This window comes from Parambassis ranga, chromosome 12 (assembly GCF_900634625.1).
Source record: "Parambassis ranga chromosome 12, fParRan2.1, whole genome shotgun sequence".
NCBI lineage: Eukaryota > Metazoa > Chordata > Actinopteri > Ambassidae > Parambassis > Parambassis ranga.
Genome location: NC_041032.1, coordinates 14170291 through 14184008, shown reverse-complemented (window position 1 = coordinate 14184008; position 13718 = coordinate 14170291). Strand labels below are relative to the sequence as shown.

Here is a 13718-nt window from a genome sequence, read left to right as displayed (position 1 = left end):
AACCAAAAAAAATAAAAAATAAAAAAATAACAGAAAAAAAAGCCCCAAGAGTCTCCTTAAAACCAGCAGCAATGAAGCATCTTTGTCTCCCCGGCAGCGGAAAGCACACATTCATATAAAATGTCCTCAGGAGCATCTAGCAAAGCCGAAAGACTGACACTCATTCATAAGCAGCTTCCGCTCTCACTGTGCTGCAGATTTCGCACTGCAGTCCCTCCCAATATCTCTCTCTCTTTCCTGCCTGGCAAAAAAAAAAAAAAAAAAAAAAAAAAAACGACAAGCACGTCTGCCTTCTCTCCTCAGAAACAAAGGCAAACACAGAAAGCGGGGAAGAAAAGGCAGGCCGTCGCAAATCAAGAGAGGACGCAAAAAGACAAAGGAGAAAAAGAGCAGAGGAGGGAAGAAAAAGCATGCAATATTTAGTCTTTTATGTGAATGAAATAGCAGGCTGGCATACCAGTGTTTCTGTGAATGGAAGCAAGGCCTTTCTGCCTCTGCAAGGCAATCCCTAGGGATGGCATGGTCTTATCCAATGAGGAGCCAGCTGGATGACTCATTCAGGGGAGGCTTGCAGAATAGTGGAAGAGACCATTCCAGACACAGGTGTATATTCTGTTTTCTGCTCTTTAAAAAAGGTACGTGCATCATCAGACATGATGATGTTAGCATTATTTAATAAGACGTGTTTAGTTTACAAAGCAAAAAAAAGAAAAAAAAACACGGGAAAAGGAGCTAGACATAAAATAGAAGTAAAACAGCCACCCCCGTGTTTTTTTTTTTTTTTTTTTTTTTTTTTTTTTTTTAAATGTCACCATTATCACCTTCTTCCCATCCACATTCATGTGAACAGTTACCACCTACACACATTTAATTAGTAATTTACTGTTTATACATATGAGGGCAAATGGTAGAAATGTTCTTGAACAACTACTGACATATGTTTGGACATTTTTTGTCAATTTCGGCTTTGATTTTATTACTGGGACAGCAATATTTCATATCATTTAGCTGGAAAAGCCCACCTTGCCCTTCTTATCCAATCATTTGTCAATATATCAGTTGTTAAAAAATGCTATTGATCCTGAATAAATACCTCCTGTATAGGTTTGATATAGTATAAATCACATAATCATAATTCTATTAAACATATTTATGTTGGTCTGTAGAAAAAATATTTGTCAAACTGACAATATCATAATGTTAAATTAGATGAGTAAGGGTTTCAAAGATTTTCATGGCACAGCACAAAATGCAGGCATGAAGTAAATCATGTATGACTTGCAAAACATGTGGAAAATGTCTCCACTGTACTCATGAGAACGCACAAAACAAAAACCCCAAACAGTTACCAAAAAAAATGTCAGAAAGGTTTCATTAAAAACGCTACTAGGAGAGGATGACATTCATATTTATCTTCTGTCCAGTAGCATGAGTAGATGTTGCTTGAATCATGGTGGTCCAAGTGCCCAAAACAAGCACATTTAATGTGTCTTTTTCCAGAAAACATGATCAGGTAACTTTGTTTTAAGCTAATGTGGTGGTTGCAGTGCAGCTCACCAGAAAGTATTTTTTTTGCATGAAATTGCCACAAGGTGTGATTGGTTACATACAACTGAATGCCACAGGATGAATATGATGATTTGATTTTGAGGTGAATTTAACTGTCCAACAGATTCCACACGAGTGTGCAAACAGTCCTGAAACATCTGTGGAGAAAAGGAAGTAAACAGGTATAAAAGAATTCTACAGATTAAATGGGGATGGAGCTAATAAAATATGGGTTCTATCACAAATTGTCCAATTCTGTTAAGTTTTAGAAGAAACAGGAAGTAGAATGTTGCCATGGATGCTGTGTGACACTCATTTGTTTAGTGGTGCAGTACAATGCACAGACCACAGTGTGGAGCCTCTTGTATGCATTAACTGGGTCTTTGTGAGTAGGTCACAGAATATCTGATCAATAATATAAGTAACAAGTCTGACCTGCTGACAACAAATATTTAAAGGTTTCCTTTTTAAATTAACTTGATAAAAAAAAAAAACCTGCAGTAAGCAAGAGACTTTCAAAATAAGACTGAACATCAAAACCACTTTCTTCCTACTTGCACAGTATCTATAACTTTGTCACCAAAATAATCATCCAAGGATCATAACGTTTAATGGACAGACACAAAGGAAAAGAGCATCTACTGGCAAGCGAAGCAGCAGACACTTCTCTACTTGACTACTGTTGCTAGGTTACCAAAAACATTCAAAAAAGCACAAGTTATTTTCAGACTAGCTAGAAGCAAAACAGCTAATGTTACAGAAAGGGCAGACACATGCAACTGATAAGATGTCATCACATTCTGTAGTTATCGTTTTAAAAAAAACAATGGAAGCAATATTTATGTGTGTGGTCAAATATATTCTACACAATTCTGCAATCTTTCTCAACCCCATATGATTTTATATTCAATCCATCTATATGCTTCTACATTCAATGAAGATATCAATAAATGTTATGCAACATCTGGCTACCATTATGCTTCCAATGAATGAACTGTTTTTTAAAAATTTACATCCTTGGCCCAGTACAGGGACTGGATGTGACCACATTTCAATGACAAGGTTACCAGTGGTTACACAATCATGTATTTTAAACTCTCAGTGAATGGCAGTGGAGAATGATACTGATAGCCTGCTTGAAGAGAGCAGGGTGATGTAAGAATTTCCTGTGTTGACTATAACATCCACAGCCTTGAGAGCTGATTTTTTTTTTTTTTTTTTAAGAATCATGTCTGGGACATCTTTGAGCTCAAAAGGATCACATAACATGTTTGAACCCTTTGACCTAATGCTAAGAAAAGATAGCTCAAATAAAGCTGTAATTATTCACATTTGTTGTTCCAAATTAGTTTATCTGATGAGTATTTTTATTTAAACTATGCACAATATGTTTTTTTCGGATACTAATGTAGCACAATATGTAGTATGTGAGCATTTTAGCTAAATGAAAATACAACACCAACATTAACTGCACTGTTGTAGTAAAACTTCTGCTTTAACAACACTTTAAAAACCGAATGTAAGCGCGTTTTTTCTTCGTAGAAGCCGTGAGAGAAGCTAAGAAATAACTTCTAAAACGTCACACAAGAATGCAACGCGTGTTTGTGTGTGTACATTTCGACTTCAATCTTGCTAACAACGTGTCGCTTGACACATTCGAGGGACAACAGCTTTAAAAACATTAAAACAAACAATCATTTACATCAATACTCACCTGTTTTGATTGAAAAAAAAAAAAACTACCTGCGCTAAAAAGTCGACTTTATATTTGGAGCGCACTTCCGGTCATGTGACCTAAAGCAGCCAATCAGAGCTGTTGTGCAATTTACGAGCAACAAGCTAAACGTGAGTTGCGCAGTTTTTTTCGCCCTGTTATTTCCAAACTTTATTTTCTGAAAAAAAAACTAACTTTTAATTTGGAAATATGTCCCGCAACGACATATACTACTCGGACAGATACAGGGACGACCAGTATGAGTACAGGTGAGCGGGATTTATCGGTTATTTTGACGTTGCTAGCAAGCAAAGTACACTTTAAAATAGTTTGTGTATGTGTTTAAGGTATTTCCTTTGTCATAATAATGCATTACTTAAACCTATAAGGTGGATTGTTAAGTTATAATTTTGAAAATGTTATTGTAGAAAGGAGAAATGCACAATATTGTACATATTACCACAACATTAAAACCATCTGCATTAATGATGTGCAGGGTTTCCCAGCATCACACTGCCTCTTCTTTCTCTCTCTTATTTAACCATAAATCATCCAGCTGCCATCTTTTCTGAAGGTAAACAAGGCCCCCCACATGCACTGTGACACATGTCATCATCATCAGCCTTAAGGGCTTTCATTGTTGTCACTTCAAGAGCTTGTCAATCAGCATGACCGTGCAGTGTAAATAAATCTGTCAGTATTTTCATTTATGTTAAGACTGACTGGTGTTTATTGCATGTTTCTGTGGCTTCCTCTCTCTCCCTAATCACCAGACATGTAGTTCTGCCTCGGGAACTGGTTAAATACGTACCAAGATCCCATCTGATGTCTGAGGACGAGTGGAGACAGCTGGGCGTGCAGCAGTCCCAAGGATGGATACACTACATGATACATGAGCCAGGTACCTGTTGCAGTATCTCCTCCTGAACCCCCAGTTTCTGTTTCCATCTCATTCACATCCTTTGTGTTGCACACTGTGTTTTCAGAACCCCACATCCTCTTGTTTAGAAGACCTCTGCCGAAGCACTGACACAGTGCCACCCATCTGGAGGACCTCTCCCATATATTTATATATTATATTATATTTTCGTTTTTTGTTCTTGTGTACTGTATTTTCTCAGCCAAAGATCCCAGTTGGTGTTATTAGTTAAACTAATCAATTCAGTTGACGTCAAGATTTAGAGAATGTGACCCTTTGGATCGGATAGCCGGACAACCACATGGCTGCTGTTGATGTTATTGCATTAAGAAATTCTCAAAATAATCCATCTCCACTGTTTTGTCTCTTATTTATGTTCCTTTACTTGGTCACTAGAGGGTGCTGTGGCTCAAGCTGTGGTGGAATAAAATCATTGCTGACACACTGACATAAAATGTTTTTCACTATTCTAACTATAACACGTGACATATTCCTGCTGATGTTGTTAGTAGGAGTCCATCAGTCTGTGAATGTGTTGTGGTCTACAGCTTAGATAAGGAAACTTTGGTGCGTTATGTCTGACTTCCAAGAAGAAATGCTGGGTGGAGTTTCGTAAATAATTCAGGTGGTGCTAAAGTGCTTCTTGGAGAAATGGCTGACGTGTCATTCACTCTCCAGCAGGAGCCGTGACTTGGCTATAAATGGTTGAGACAGGTTTGTGAATATTTAATCAATGTCAAAAGCTTCAAGAGAACGTGATGCATTTAAATAACATAAAGTTTATTGGTGCTTCAAAGTGAAATAGGTAGTCACAAAGTTATCAACCATGTATATTTGTCATACTTACATTGAATTCCTTTGTGTTTTACACTGAGTTTAATTTTGTCGTGGTTTATTCTTGCTTAAATATCAAACATAAGAGCTATCCTATAAACCATCCCTCCTATAGAGTGAATAATCTTTGAAGAAGTTACTTTCTGGAAGGAAGAAATCAAAGTCAAACTGTGAAGGACTGAACCAAGACAGCAGCGAAGGTGCTTGAAGATAAATCGCTCTATAAACAGGCCTGAGCTGCCATAAATGTTGCGTCACTTCCTCGTATACAGTTTCATTGTTCCATTTTTTTTTGTATAACCACAGTCCTCCGACTGAGCTTCATCCCCTTGTAGGTTTTGGTTAGGAGTCTCTGTCTTTGCATTAATCTGGTGAGCTTCTGCAGGAGGCAGCCCTGTACTTCATGGTCCATCAAACTCCCACATCAACAGGGACACTGGGATATTCCACCTCTTTTATAAGTTCACTGTCAGAAGGTGTGGTCCACCTAAACTGAGGACCATTTTCACAACCTCAGGCTCAGCAGACACAAGTCTTCACAGAGCTCAGTGGCCGTCACAGCTTTCCTGCAGATGGGGGAAAACAGAGCTGTAGTGGAGAGTGATAAGAGACGATGCTGGGGGGAGGAATTACCACAAAAACTGCCATGCTCCACTAGAAAGCTTCGTCACACCTGTATCATCTCTGTCCACACCACAGAACAACATGGTGACTCGGTCTGATTGTCAGGCTAAATTGAAACTAGTTTATGCAGCAAAATATAGGAGAAAACTGGGCTAATTAATCAGATTATTAATCATTTAAGATAGGAGTCAAGCACAACCGAATTAGCTGATGTGGTTAATTGATCATGCGGTACAGAAAATGCAGTTACTGGTGATGAGGTTAACGTTCATCGTTCATTTAAAGTAAATGTATTTCGATGTTTACAGAGCCCTGCAGTATTAAAGCCATTCTCAGAACTCTAAAGCTGTTTATTTTATGCTGTATTAATCCACTGGCTTCAGCATTTGTGTTCCTGATTATTTGTCAACACCCCAATAAATCTGGACTTTATACTCCTCTATTGCAAAGGTCGCCCCTCTCCACAAGCTGAGCATGCAGAGCAGGTTAAAACCGGTGCACGTGAGTCAATCCAGGCATTCCTAGGAACCTACCCAGGCCTTTTCCCATCTTTTTAGCAGCTGCTTGTGCTCTGTGAGAGCACTTCTCCATTGGTTCAAATCCCTGGATGGAATGTTCTCCTCATCTGTCAAATAACAACATCTTTAACCATCTTACACTTTAAAATGCGAATGAGAACCAATCCCAGACCGTCTGCTCTGTAACATGCACATTTTCCAGGCCCAGATACCTCCAATCGTGAGGCGGAGGTCGACCTCAGACATGTCATTTCCCGTGCTGGCCTCGGCGACACATTGGTAACGGGCGTCCTTGATCAACGGCCCCTCTCGGAGCCAGCTGCTCACCAGGACCTCCTTCTGACCCAGCGGCCGGCGGTATTCCATAATGGGGGTGTCCAGACTGTGCCCGTTTATTAGCCAGTGAATGTGCATATCACTGGGACCTGCGGGACAGAATGGGACCTTGCGTTTGACCCCTGATGGTCAAGATGCCGACAAGAAATGGGAACACTTGTCTGTTGGTTCTTTTGTAGAGACTGGGTGTACATGAAGGCCTGATCTCACCTCAAAATTCATTTTTTTTTATCATCAAAATGTAAGAAAACAAATCAGTGTTGAAAACAGTCAAACAGTTTTATTTCACCTTCCTACCATGAGCCACAGCCCCAAAACATTTCCTGGATTTATGTACATCTTCAAAGTATTTTCCATATATACAAATATATTTACATTTGTTTACAGGCACAAAAAATATCCAGAGATGTAGGACAATTAAGTCGACTAACACCCTGGATAAAAAAAGGATAATTTCTAAATTCTAAATGCGCAATTATAGACACAAAGTTGTACCTTTTGTTGACATAAAACTGAGACCTGCAAGACAACAAATCCCAGCAGGGGAGAAATCAACACTTCTCCACGCCTTAAAGCCAAAAAGCTTGTTACAAACACACACTCCTGGTTAGTCTGGGTAACATGCGAGGTGTAAGAGGGGAAAGGAGAGAGGATGAGTGATGAGGTGAACAGATCTCCAAACCGATTAGACTCACGAGCACCACTCACCCAGAGCGAGGCAGAAGAGCAGGAAGGCCTCTTGGGCGTGAACCCCCCAGGCCTGGTCCTTCAGCAAAGGGGGCAACAGTTTCACTTCTGCCTCCAGAGCCTCCACATTGTGAAGCTTGGTGGAAGAAGAGGAGGAGGATGTGGAAGAAGAAGAGGAGGAAGAGGAAGAAGGGTGGGCAGAGGGAGTGCTACTTCCAGAGGAGGACAGGGTGTCGACAGAAGAGGAAGCTGTGAGAGGAAGTGATGGAAGAGAAGAGAGATTTGAGGAAACAAAGGGATGAGAAGAGGAAGGTGATCTAAAAAAAAAAAAACAATATGCTGCAATAAATAAAACAAAAAGACAAAAGTGATGTTACCACAGATGTGACCTATCTTAAATAAAATGTTCTAAAACTGAAGACTTAACAAAATGACAATAAAAACTTCAGATTGTTTCCAGGGCTCATACACTGTACACTGCTTTTGTTATCAAAGGTTAACAGAGCTGTAACTTCACAGGTCGGGAAAAAATAAAATACACTTGAAAAAAGACACAAAAGAGTGGTTTGATGTACTCCAACATTTCTCCTGCATGCTGCACATTGTCTGCTTTTTTTTTTTTTTTTTTTTTTCTCTGTCTGACCCTCAAACACAGCACTGGGTGAAATTAAAGGCCCACAAGAGGGGAGCTGTGCTACAAAATCTTCCCTGAGAAATCACCATCACATTGAAGCATGTTTACTATCCATCAGTCTGCTTCCAAAAAAAAAAAGGCAAAAGCTTCAAGAGATTGTTTTTTTCAGGCTGTACAGAAACTCCAATTTGGAAAACATCACACTAACTTACCAATTTGGTAAACAATGTTTCCAATTTGGAATCTAAGAAATAGCTTCTGTTGCTGGACTAAGCTGAAAGGGTGCCGCTTCCTTAAAAAGAGTCTTAGCTTCATCATCATACAGCCTAAATCAAACAGCAGGGACTCCAAAGCCGAGCATATCACCATTTAGGCTTCGAAAAGCCAGAACAGAGGCTAGCAGTACGGCTCATCCGCATCCGCGAACTCGATGGGCTGCGATGCACAGTCCACATCGAAAGGCTTCTCCTGGGAGGGGCTGTCACCTGCAAAGCTTTGAGATGGTATGCACCCGTTGCCGCACTCCGGTTCAGTCTCGTACCCGGTGTCTCTGAGCGCCCGCAGGTTCTGAGTGGTCTTGCTGCCATTCTGAGTCGGCTGCTCGGTCATGTTAATCTTATCGGTGGCAGATGCCTCCATTAAACCTGCTTCACAGGCCCTATACTCAGGCTGATGGGTGCTCTTGTGACTGCCCAGCAGAGCGGCCCGCAGCCTCAGGCAGGGAGCTGGGAGATACTGCATGTAACAGTTGTACACCATGGCAGCCAAGAAGAGGAGGAAGAACAGGAGGAAGAGGAAGAGCAGGGCCATGCTGTTGTTGTGCTGCAGATACTCAGCCTCTGGTTCCTGGCTGTCTGGGTGCGGGACTTTGGAGCTTGAGGGAAGAAGCTGCTTTGACTGAAACTTGATTGTGCTGCTTGGGGGCGGGGTTAGTGATGAGTCAGTTTGGGGTGGGGAGGTGAAGAGGACTGTGGATGTCAAGGTGGGAGGGGCAAGCTCCGAAGTTAGTGGGGCACTGACCGTGTTACCATTACCTTCAGCTGCATGAGCACCAGGCGTCTTTGGGCTGTTGAGGGTGGTGGTCACATGGTCCGCCTGGTGTGGCGGTGTGGGCGGAAGATCCAGAGTCAGGAAGTATCCCACCAGGAGACGAGTGAAGTTCTTTTTGGCAGCGGGGGCCCATTCCACAGACCAGCACTCATAGAAACCTTGATCCTCCGGAGCCACGCTGTAAATAAGGAGTCCATTTTCGGCTATGAAGTGGAAGCGAGAGGCCTCAGTGAGGACTGAGCCGTTAGACTTCCACATCACCTGGGCTAGGTTAGAGGGCACCAGGCATGGCAGCTCAGCAGAGCTCCCAGGTTTTACCGTCACGTGCTGGTACTCCTTCTTAGACCGAGGTGACGCTATAAACAAAACCAGAGAGAGAATAATTTATTTAGTTGGTTCAAGTATTGTGTCATGCAGAGTGTGTCACACAGTGTGGTTTAAAAACTAAATGTGACTGCCCTACCTGAAGGACAGCTGTCTGCGTCCCCGTTCAGATTCTGGATTAGCCTCCTGAAAAAACCAACATGAGTCCGTGAGTCTGACACACACTTCTCTCATGTGACAGTAAAGCAGGTCAGACTGGACAGAGTATCGGTGCAGATGTCTCTATGGTGAGTTTAGTTTTGTTATCTAGAGGATTAATGCCCGAGTGGAGCAGAGGCATGCAGAAACAAGATCAGAGATTGCTAATCCAGCTTGATGGTGATTTACCTGTGTCGCTGGCTGGGAGTGCTTAAGATTCTGACGCAGAGGGCGGTGTGAGGGTCCCAGGCGCAGTAGGGGTCTCGTGCCAAGATGCAGTCATAGCAGGTTGAGTATTTGCCACAGAAAGCTGTAGGTGACTGGACCACACCCAAGTCGGTACCAGCATACAGAGATTTTGTCTGTGGAAGCACAAGATTTAGAGAACTTACAGTCTGACATGAGAAGGAGAAGTAGCTGTTGATGGACACAAACCGTTCTGTAAATGTGTTTTTGTTATTCTTCTTTAATGTCACTGACCTCTGAGGAAAGGAGCAGGTTTTTGATGGTCTCCGAGTTCTTCAGGAGCTGGATTTCCTCCACCATATGAGCTTCTCCTTCAAACACTACAGACTTGTGCAGGACTCCTTTATCTAAAGATAAGAACATGTTAGTTTATCCTTCTATTCCTAGAATGTGACTCTTGATATGGACGGTATATTTGACTTGTTACCTGTTGCGGTGAAGATGACGTCATAAACCATCCCGTTGAGGGCTCGTACCCTTTCAACGACAATCTGAGTGTAGTTGACGTCTTTGGTGATGAGGTGGGGCCCGTTTCCGATGGGCAGGACGGGATCCTCCAGCAGGGGGTGGTCCTTCACGAACTGAAGGGTTTTGTCTGGTAAGTGGAGCGAGCTACTGATGTTCTGCTGCCGCATCAGGTTGTTTATACACTGGTGCAGAAGACAAAAGAGGAGATGCTTTGTTAGAGAGGAGATGTTAAATATTTTATCACAATATGGTGGTTGAATCCACTTACAGCTCCCGGACGTGGAGACGGAGTGATACCAGTGAACCGCACCCACTTTGTGTGGGACTGCTCCACTGTGGCCTTCTGCATGTACTTGCCCTTGGAGAAGACCTCTTCCACTGCCGTCATGTCGTAGGCACACACAGCTGACAATCCCACGTTGCCCCTGCAAGACGAGGATATTCATGAGGAAGTGAAGGGAATATAAGTGCCTGCCCCTCGATGGTTTTGTTCTCCTGACTGACCACTGAGAGGTGAAGACGCCATAGATGACCGTGTCTCTGGAATCTGCGCCCTTCAGGATGAAGACATCATGCACGACGTTGAAAACGAAGTTGAGCTCAGGCATGGAGCACACCAGCTTGGCTTTCAGAAAGGACGTCCATTTCTTCTGGAGAGTGCGCTGCCCCCCGAGGTCACCCTGTGGTACAGTGACACGCAGAGAGGAGAGCATAAAGAAATGGAAAGAGATAAAAGACAGAGGCTACAGAGCGATGGTGCCTGCATGTGCAGATGGCGCACAACGTGTACTGACCTTACAGACGCGCGCCACCCTGGGGATGAGCAGCTTGCCAAAGAACTCGTACTCCACCGACACCTCAGTGAAGAAGTAGTAGATTTTGTCATCCTCACCATCTGCTCCATTTTTCCCTTCTCTGATGACGTCGGCAAAAACAAAAGTGGGCTCTGTGAGGGAAGCAGAGTGTTTTTTTTTAAGCCCAAGATTCCAAGCATGAAAACTAAGACCCCGTTCACACTGGGGAAATCAATCCGGTGGGATTCGAGCCGTATCTGGATATATCCTGATATCCTCAGAGGTGGATGTAGCCGGATTGGCTCAAATGTGGCTCAGGTCATGATCGCAAATGCAGCTAGCAAATCCGGTTAGCGATGTGATACTTCTGGCTCACGGTGACAGTGTCCGGGTCGTGTACAAAACCCGTATGTAAACAACTGCTGAACTACGACAGCTTTGCCCTGAGTTTATTTTCCACAGGGCTACAAAGGAATAAACTGCTTTTTAAACCAAAAAAAAAAAGAACAAAACTGAAGGAACGAGAGACATGGGACAAAAAAAACGCATGCGCACACGCAGTCCTACCAGGGCCTGAACGAACTCTGTATATTACGAGGCGCCACCTAACGGTTTGGAGGACCGCAAACAAACCGGATTAAGCCAGATTGAGTGCGGACATGCGTGTGTGCGATAGCCAGGTTTGAAAATAGGTCTGAACTATCCAGATAAATCCTACTCTAGCTGGATTAACTTCCTCCAGTGTGAACGGGGCCTAATAAAAAAATGTATCTGATGTGTTTGTGTATTAACTTTATCCAGAATACAAACTAGATTATTTATACTATTGTGTGTTCCGACTTACCATTAAGCCACGATGTGGCGTATTCTGTCCGCAGAAAAGACTGGGATGGAGAGTATCTGGAAATAATCGGCTCACTGCCTAAGAAGTTAACAGCTGTTCCTGAGTACAGCGCTCCATCTGAGAGACAAACAACAAAGAACTCATCATTGTCCATCCAGCGTTCCTGAGGATTATTTGGCATTGTCCAGCAACCATGAGAACTTTTTGTGAAATGAGATATAACTGGCCGCCACTCACCAACCATGACGGTGGTAAAGCTCTGCAAAGGGTCAAAGGGGCACTTCCCTCTGCCACTTTCAGGTTGATCGTCGAATGAAAAGTCATCAAGTTTCTGAAAGGAGGAGATAACGTTTCAGTTAAAGGTCGTGGAGTTGATTGATGAATCTGGACATATGTATCTGCGTTGCTCTGGTTCAGGAGGGATGGAGCTTACCAAGTAATTGCACTGAGGCTGAAAGGCGTGAGTGCCACAGACATACAGCCGCTCATCGTCCACCATTTGAAGCACTCGAATGTAGTTCAGACAATCCTTGTGTAAAGACACATCATTTATTATCGAACCATATTAGGAGCGATTATTTTAAACAACATTTTTTAAACTAACCTCCTTTGATTTTCCTTTCAGTGTGCACGTCGTCATGGGGTCGTCTGCCCTCCACTCTACCTTCAAATAGAAGTACAACAGGTCAAGCCAAAATGTTTCCTCTCATTCTCACAACTACTTTTTTTAATATTTTACATACCTTGTTGTTTCTGACCGACACGTTCTTCTTGCTCAGCTCAAAGATGGCCTCCCTCGCCCCCACGTACAGACCGTCCCTTTCCTCACTCAGAAGTAACGTGGAGTAGTTGTAGATGCCAGTCTCTGAAAACTCCATCAGGTCTAGATCTGAGCAGAGGGCCGCACCAATTTAGTGATCAGAACATAAGTAAAAGCAGTAGTAATTCATATTTTAAGCAAGCATTTAGCTGCTCAAGCTGCTCTTTTAGGAGTGGGTGGAGACCAAAACACAGCTACACAGTGTCTTCTGGAGTCTTTACTAAACATTTAGAAGCTGATAATGTGTTCTGCTGCTGAGTCAATTTCTCTTTCCTTATACTTTGTGTTGTGATTGATTGCAACCCAAGTGTGGAGTTTGTGTTTGGATGATATTAGTTGTGCCAGGTGCAAGTGGGTTCGTGTTGCAGGTGCCTGGTCATAAACACCACAATGATGAAAGCTAAGACCCTCACTGACGGACTGCAGCGAGCGCACACAGCCGCGTTCCCACACACAGACCGAGTTACTGCAGCTATTTCTGTCAACATCAGCATGCAAATAGAACTTCCGCCTGACAGAGAAGCACTCACGCTTCAGAGTCTGTGGTGAGACGTGTCTAGAGGTAAAATTAGGCAACAGGTGGGGTTGAGCAATCTATTGTGAACGTGAGACACCGAGTTGAAAGACAGCTTTGAAACAGTATAAAGATCTAAACTGTGAGATCTTCACATCAGTGTCTCGTGTTTCCTGTTCTTACGATAGTGAAAGCTTGTAAATTCCAGCTCAGACTAACAAGCCATCATGAAGATTATTATAATGAAGGATATATATTAAATAATGAATACTGTGTAAAATCTCAGAATTAAGCACAAAAAAATCAAATTAACATTTAAACACTGTTATGAAACATCTTTGTAACTTTTTTTTAATTCTTTGCGATATAAAAAAAATGACATAATATTGATAAAAATCTGTCAATCGCTGCATTGATCCTTACCTTGGTGCCTCCACGATGTCCGCGGCACAGCGTGGGGTCCGTGGGTGGAGACCTCCAGGAGCAGCCCCAGAAACACTCCTAGCACGCCAAACCCCATGTTTGACTCCGACGGCCTTGGAACTGTGAAGTTTCCTCTGCGAGGATAGAAACACACACGCTGACAAAACCAACCAACACAATGACAGAGCATGTGATGCAGTCACGGTGATGTGGACATCCTCAC

General features: G+C 42.7%; 2 protein-coding genes across 3 annotated transcripts in view; one reads left to right on the top strand and one right to left on the bottom strand.

Annotated features, from left to right (window-relative positions):
- The first annotated feature begins 3372 nt into the window (after window positions 1-3372).
- Window positions 3373-4316, top strand: LOC114443837 (cyclin-dependent kinases regulatory subunit 1). Its single transcript, XM_028418178.1, has 3 exons — window positions 3373-3531; window positions 4036-4163; window positions 4249-4316. The coding sequence occupies exons 1-3, from the start codon at window positions 3473-3475 to the stop codon at window positions 4290-4292; spliced, it is 231 nt and encodes a 76-aa protein (XP_028273979.1). The 5' UTR covers window positions 3373-3472; the 3' UTR covers window positions 4293-4316.
- A 624-nt stretch (window positions 4317-4940) lies between these two features.
- The window catches only part of sema4d (sema domain, immunoglobulin domain (Ig), transmembrane domain (TM) and short cytoplasmic domain, (semaphorin) 4D), a 30268-nt gene continuing 21490 nt past the window's right edge, over window positions 4941-13718 (bottom strand). Inside the window, exons 4-21 of one of the 2 annotated variants that reach the window (XM_028417702.1) lie at window positions 13496-13629; window positions 12482-12627; window positions 12343-12402; window positions 12172-12267; window positions 11976-12069; window positions 11739-11855; window positions 10895-11046; window positions 10605-10780; window positions 10369-10525; window positions 10060-10282; window positions 9867-9979; window positions 9576-9748; window positions 9328-9374; window positions 8849-9220; window positions 7202-7429; window positions 6370-6582; window positions 6173-6264; window positions 4941-5581 (exon numbers count right to left, since the gene is read on the bottom strand). In XM_028417702.1, the coding sequence (XP_028273503.1) occupies window positions 5561-5581; window positions 6173-6264; window positions 6370-6582; window positions 7202-7429; window positions 8849-9220; window positions 9328-9374; window positions 9576-9748; window positions 9867-9979; window positions 10060-10282; window positions 10369-10525; window positions 10605-10780; window positions 10895-11046; window positions 11739-11855; window positions 11976-12069; window positions 12172-12267; window positions 12343-12402; window positions 12482-12627; window positions 13496-13592 (2577 nt within the window). In that variant the 5' untranslated portion in view covers window positions 13593-13629 and the 3' untranslated portion in view covers window positions 4941-5560. Of the gene's footprint in view, window positions 5582-6172; window positions 6265-6369; window positions 6583-7201; window positions 7430-7771; window positions 9221-9327; window positions 9375-9575; window positions 9749-9866; window positions 9980-10059; window positions 10283-10368; window positions 10526-10604; window positions 10781-10894; window positions 11047-11738; window positions 11856-11975; window positions 12070-12171; window positions 12268-12342; window positions 12403-12481; window positions 12628-13495; window positions 13630-13718 lie in introns of those variants that run through there. The other variant, XM_028417701.1, reaches the window with a different exon arrangement.

Bases quoted from the DNA above. Each gene is read 5' to 3' on its own strand.
- LOC114443837 (XM_028418178.1), top strand. From the start codon at position 3,473: ATGTCCCGCAACGACATATACTACTCGGACAGATACAGGGACGACCAG. The intron at 3,532-4,035 runs GTGAGCGGGATT...CCTAATCACCAG, and splicing joins GACGACCAGTATGAGTACAG to ACATGTAGTTCTGCCTCGGG. The intron at 4,164-4,248 runs GTACCTGTTGCA...CTGTGTTTTCAG, and splicing joins CTACATGATACATGAGCCAG to AACCCCACATCCTCTTGTTT.